Below are 5,450 nucleotides of genomic sequence, written 5' to 3'. Positions count from 1 at the left end.
ATAGCAAATATACATCATATGGAATTTTTAGGGCATTTTTAATACATAAACTCCACAGACTGATAAAACTATAGTGATTTTTTTATTACTTAAAAGATTGTGAAATACAATGACTTCAACTATATATAAACTTCCAATTATAGAGCCTGGGAACCAGAGATTTGTGTGCATATTACAAAATACAGAGATGATGTAATTATTGGGAATATGGTAAATGTTATCTGTTTTGATCTTATTTTTCCTTTGCATGTGTTTTGTAGACATACCTGCTAAGTTCTGTCTGTGCAGACAATGTGGCAACTTGCTGACTTTACGAGATTTATAGGCAATGTCAGCTCACCAAGAATAGAATCATAATGCAATGTAGTTTATTCTGGTTTAGCAAATCACAGAGGATGTTTTTTTTAGTGAGAGAATAAAAATCTATAGCTTAGTCTTCTTGCTTAGTAAGGGTGATAGGGAAATTAACCTAGCAGGCCTGTTGTGCCAAAAACCCACATGAACATAAAATATAGAATACATACAAAAAGTAAAATTGGCTGCTGGGTCAACATAAGTATGAGATCTGGGTTATCCACTGCAAGGTCACTTTTTCTTATTGGAGACCATCAGTAGCAAAAATTTGCTACTGGTAGCAAAATAATTTTTGCAACGGGGCCATTAACAGCTATCTTTGAAATGCCTATTCATGTAGAACGTTTAGCATTTATGAAATTCATTATCATATTTTTTTCTTTATACTGACCCTGTAGTTATACTGACAGTAGTGTGCAGTGCAATGAACCCAATGTTTAAATGGTTCAAAAACAACTTATCATTGGACGGAGATTGGAAGAAGTTGCACATTGATGGTATCGTCGTTTTTGCAGTCCCACCTTCCTCACCTCCTTTCTCTACCATGTTCGATATGTGTAACTGACCGTGAATAAAGCCACAACTTACACCAATAGTGATTTATCCTTCAAAGAATTTCTGAAGAGTTCCACTATCTTAGTTCTTATTTCCTTCATCCTCACCCCATAAAGGAAAGGATTTAACAGCGGTGGCACCACCAGAATTTGCAAAGACATAATGACTCTTAATTCATATGGCAGCTTATCTGGAACAAATCGGTAGAGAAGGATCTCAAAGAGGGCATCGGTTATAAAGCTCACAAGGCTTATCAAGTGGGGAGAACAGGTCTGAATGGCCTTGTCTCTGACTTCTGTTGAAGACTTCACACAGACTCTAAAAATCTGTACATAAGTAAAGAATGTGAAGAGCGGAATCACTGCCAGCGTTATGGAAGCCACAAAGATTCCAAAGATATTATTCAAAGTTGTGTCGATGCAAGAGAGTCTCACCACCGACCAATTGTCACAGTAGATCTTTAGGATTTCTGAGGAACATAATGGCAGTCTGATTGTCAATATAAAGTGGGCCCCGAATAATAGAATAGGCTGTAGATAAGCTCCCAGAATCAGTTTAAATACTGTAGATAAGGTCATGATGCTGTTGTATCTCAGCGGGTTGCAGATACAAACATAGCGGTCATAACCCATCACTGCCAGTATGCTCATCTCGATGGAGCCGTAAGTGTGGATGCAAAATAATTGGGCCAGGCAAAAGGTGTATGAAATAGTTTGGGTTTTCCGAAGAAGGTTCACAAAGAGACTGGGCAAAAAGGAGCTACTCCCGTAGAAGCCATTGAAGCACAAAGCCGATATAAAAATGTACATAGGTTTGTGTAAAGTTCTGTTCAGTTTGATTGTAGTGATCACTATACCATTGAAAATAAGAGTGACTGCATATCCAAACACAACTATGACACAATACAGATATCTCATGGATGTTAGGTCTCCAAAGCTGAGCGTCAGTATGGATGGTTGGGAGAAGTTTCCATTTTCCATCTTGGAATGTGACCTAAAAAAAGTAAATGTATTAATTTTATTAGCATAGACTCAAGCACCCAAGACACGTATCCAACTCCATGCCCCAATTACACCATGGTGGTGTCCGATGCCTCCCACGCACTTCCAATGCATGTAGTGATGTGTGGTGCTACGGCATTCACCACCAGAAGGCCACTTACCGAGTCAACTCTATTTTACAGAGATCACTGTATAATCTGGACAGTCTTGTGAAAAATGGAATACACTTCATACATTCTTTTTTGTACAAATCTTAACAGGCAAACATTAGATCTTTATTCAAACCATGCTTTTGATTTACTCAAGGAATTTAGGCTGTTCCTTATCTTGCACGGGATAATTAATTTTCAGTTTGGTGAATCACATGCAAAGAAATGAAAAAAAGCTATTTTCCTTGCATGATTGCATGGTAAAGATCAGCAGAACTTCATGGTATTTACCAATGAAATATTGAGAAATATCCCTTGCAAGGGAAGTTGCTCCGCTTTTGCAAGGCCCCGGTCTGCACCAGTGCTCACCAGACACCAATCCCCAAATCTAATACCGCACTCTTCACCTTTAGCAAGCCGCCTCGGGAGACTGGTTGCATCTCCCAGCACATGGTTGCCCCCAGGACTTACTGCAGAAGGGATGGTGTCTGGGGTTTGGCTGGCAGAGGATCAGGGGCCCACAGATTCAGTGGTACAAGTATGACAAACCATCCCCAGTATACATCCAAGGTACATGGGTGATCAGTCCACCAGACAAGGTACAGAGGGAGTAGCTACAAGCAAAGTCGAGGTCAAAGGCAAAAGGTCAGTCTAGCCTGCGTACAATCGGTTAGTCCGGAACAGGCAAAGGTCAGCAACAGTTGAATGAGAGCAGAGAGGCTTTAATGGCCCCAGCAGCCAATGGCAGCGATGAAATCAGGAACGACTCTGCTCATTGGTCTTAGCACAATCCCCTTCAGCTGCACAGTCTCAGAGCAGGGGATGCAGAGGAACCATTCACATCCAAAGGGAAGCCGGGGATGCCATAGACTGCATAGCAAAAGACTGACAGCTATTTGCCTGATCTTCCCTGCTGCTTCAAGCCACATTGACGACAAGAATAAGCAGGGTAAGTTGTCCTGCGGCAGGCAACAGTACGGGATCCCTGGGCAGATAATTGTCTCCTAACAACTTTGCTATGTGAAGAGCCAATATTTCTTTCTTTTTTAACAAATAAACCCCCAGGTCTACAAATAATTCTGCTATGAATGAAATGAAAAGGCAAATATTTCCTATTTAGCAAAGAGTAGATGTAATATTTAGCAATATCAATAGATGTAATAATGTACTGCATAAAAAAGTATTTCTCTCGGTCTTTAGAAGTTGGTTGTGCTCCCTTCAGCAGAAATAGCTTCTTAAAAGTGCATTGAATATCTGCCCACCACTTAAGATTTGTTTTAACACTTCTCCATGTAAAGTGTCTTTATTTGTAAAATGTTTGTGTTTCCTTACATGTAATTTCAATTTTAAATCTCCCAACAGCATTTCAGTGGGATTCAAATCAGGGCTTTAAATTGAACAAAACATATCCCTTTATTTCTTCATTTTAGGCCAATCTTGGTGGTTTTGCTAAACCATTATCATGTTGAAAAATCTATTTCTGGTTCCACATTCAAAGATTTGGCCTCACATTCAAATCAAGCACAATTAATACAATGCAGATTTTGTTAGTTGACTCAATGGTATAATTTGGCTTGCTTTGTTGCATCAGGACACAGTCGGCTTGTAGTTTTTGGACCTGATTTAATTAAGTTCTCCAAGACTGGACACTGTAGACTATAATGAAAAAACCTGGGCGATCCCGCAAACTTGTAATGGATTTCTTAGAAATCATTTGCTATTATTTGGTAAATGTTTTCAGTCCTGGACCAGATCCATTCCAGGTTTGGTAAATCACCCAGGTTTGGTCAATTGTGGCCAAGCAACTTTAATCAGTCTATGGCAAAGGTTTCTGAAAATCTTTTCCCTAAATATTGAATGCCAAACTGTAGTAGTGTTCCAATGTTCTTCTTGGCAGCAAAAGCTTTTTCCAAGCACTCCTTAATTTAAATGTGTAAATTATCTTTCTAATGCATTAACTTTACCTCTGACTGATCCTGCAACATCATTTTTAGAATTATTGGAGCCATTGGGTTGAATTTGTCAGGCCAGCTTGTGATGGATACAATTGCAGTCATTTGCAACCTAAACCGCTTGAGGATTATTTTCTTTTCAATAAAATATTGTTTTTAAATATTCTTATATGATCTTTTTAAATTATCTGCTAGACTAACAGTCATCCGCAACCTTCTTTTTAATGCAAGGTTAAAAGCCAAGCAAACACCAGATCTTTTCTGGAGTGCAAATCAAGTTCCTTCTGCATGCTTCTTGATAAAAAAAAAATTTATTGGCATCTAAGCTGGAGGACCTAATTTCAATGGATTTGAAGTGGAGGTGAATGTTAGAGTGTATTTATTTTTTTATCTTGAAAAATCTGCTTTTTTGATATTGTATGGGAATGCATTCACAATGTAAGGGTTCAAGTCTCCTTTCCTGTGGACTTTGTATGACTCCATATCTGATGTTTGCTTCCAATATGTATAAAAAGGTAAAGCTGTCATATATTACTTCTTTTTTTTTTTTTATTTGCTGTTACACAAAAGTGGCTCGGAGGGGCTGGGATAGAAAAGGGGTCTGGATAATAATAAAATTAGGAGTGATCACTGGCACATGTGAAGGTGACCGGGGAAAGGGGCCAGCCATAGGTTTAGCTTCTTGGAGGAAATACTGGACAGTGAAGTTAGAATTTGACTCGGTTTGGCTCTAGGGCCATAATGCCAAGTGGTCTAGAAATAAAGATTTCTGAATGCTCAGAATCCAAACACTAATGAAGTTAATAGGGGAATTCCGGGCATTTTTTTCTACTCTGGAGAGTAAGTACAGCAGCCAAATGCACCAAAACAGGAAGACCACCAAATGACTGGGGAACATTGTGCTCACTAAAAAAGGAGAAATGTGTACAGCAATACAGACACATTTTTGGGTCTTGGAAGGCACCATGGTAAGTACTGAAATGTTTCAATATTCAGCTTTGTGTGCTCCCCAAAAAAAAAATGGTTGGTGACAATTGGTGTAAGTTGAATAACCAGTTTCTTTTAAGTTTATAAAAATTGTGCAGCTACAAAAAAGCCCACTAAGTTGTGTTAGAAAATAAGAAATAAAGGCCTCACTGATCACAGAAAGCAATGTGGTTAGGCCATATAATGTGCAGACCACCGGCAAGCGTTGATCAATGCTCACATGTTATACTTGCAAATAATCCAATACAACGAGCATTAATGATAGCAGAAAACATTATACAATAATGATTATGATGATAATAACTGCTTTACAGCATAGCTAACACTACAATCTTTGCCTCTATACTGCATGGCGAAACAGAAAAATGGATTCTTCCAAAAGGCACAAACAATAAAGATAAATGGGTGGGACAACAAAAAATAAATCTTGGCAATCTGATTAAAATCAAGCA

The 5,450-nt window shown here is 38.6% G+C and overlaps 1 protein-coding gene across 1 annotated transcript; it reads right to left on the bottom strand.

Moving 5' to 3' along the window:
* Positions 1-442: 442 nt before the first annotated feature.
* LOC140341180 (olfactory receptor 51I2-like) lies at positions 443-1,896 on the bottom strand. The gene has a single exon (XM_072426772.1). The coding sequence runs from the start codon at positions 1,887-1,889 to the stop codon at positions 939-941; it is 951 nt and encodes a 316-aa protein (XP_072282873.1). The 5' UTR covers positions 1,890-1,896; the 3' UTR covers positions 443-938.
* Between the last annotated feature and the right edge of the window lie 3,554 nt (positions 1,897-5,450).

The sequence above is a fragment of the Pyxicephalus adspersus genome, chromosome 1 (genome assembly GCF_032062135.1).
Source record: "Pyxicephalus adspersus chromosome 1, UCB_Pads_2.0, whole genome shotgun sequence".
Taxonomy (NCBI): domain Eukaryota; kingdom Metazoa; phylum Chordata; class Amphibia; order Anura; family Pyxicephalidae; genus Pyxicephalus; species Pyxicephalus adspersus.
This window is presented reverse-complemented; position numbering and strand designations above follow the sequence as displayed.

Coding starts and splice junctions, on each gene's coding strand:
- LOC140341180 (XM_072426772.1), bottom strand. CDS start 1,889: ATGGAAAATGGAAACTTCTCCCAACCATCCATACTGACGCTCAGCTTT.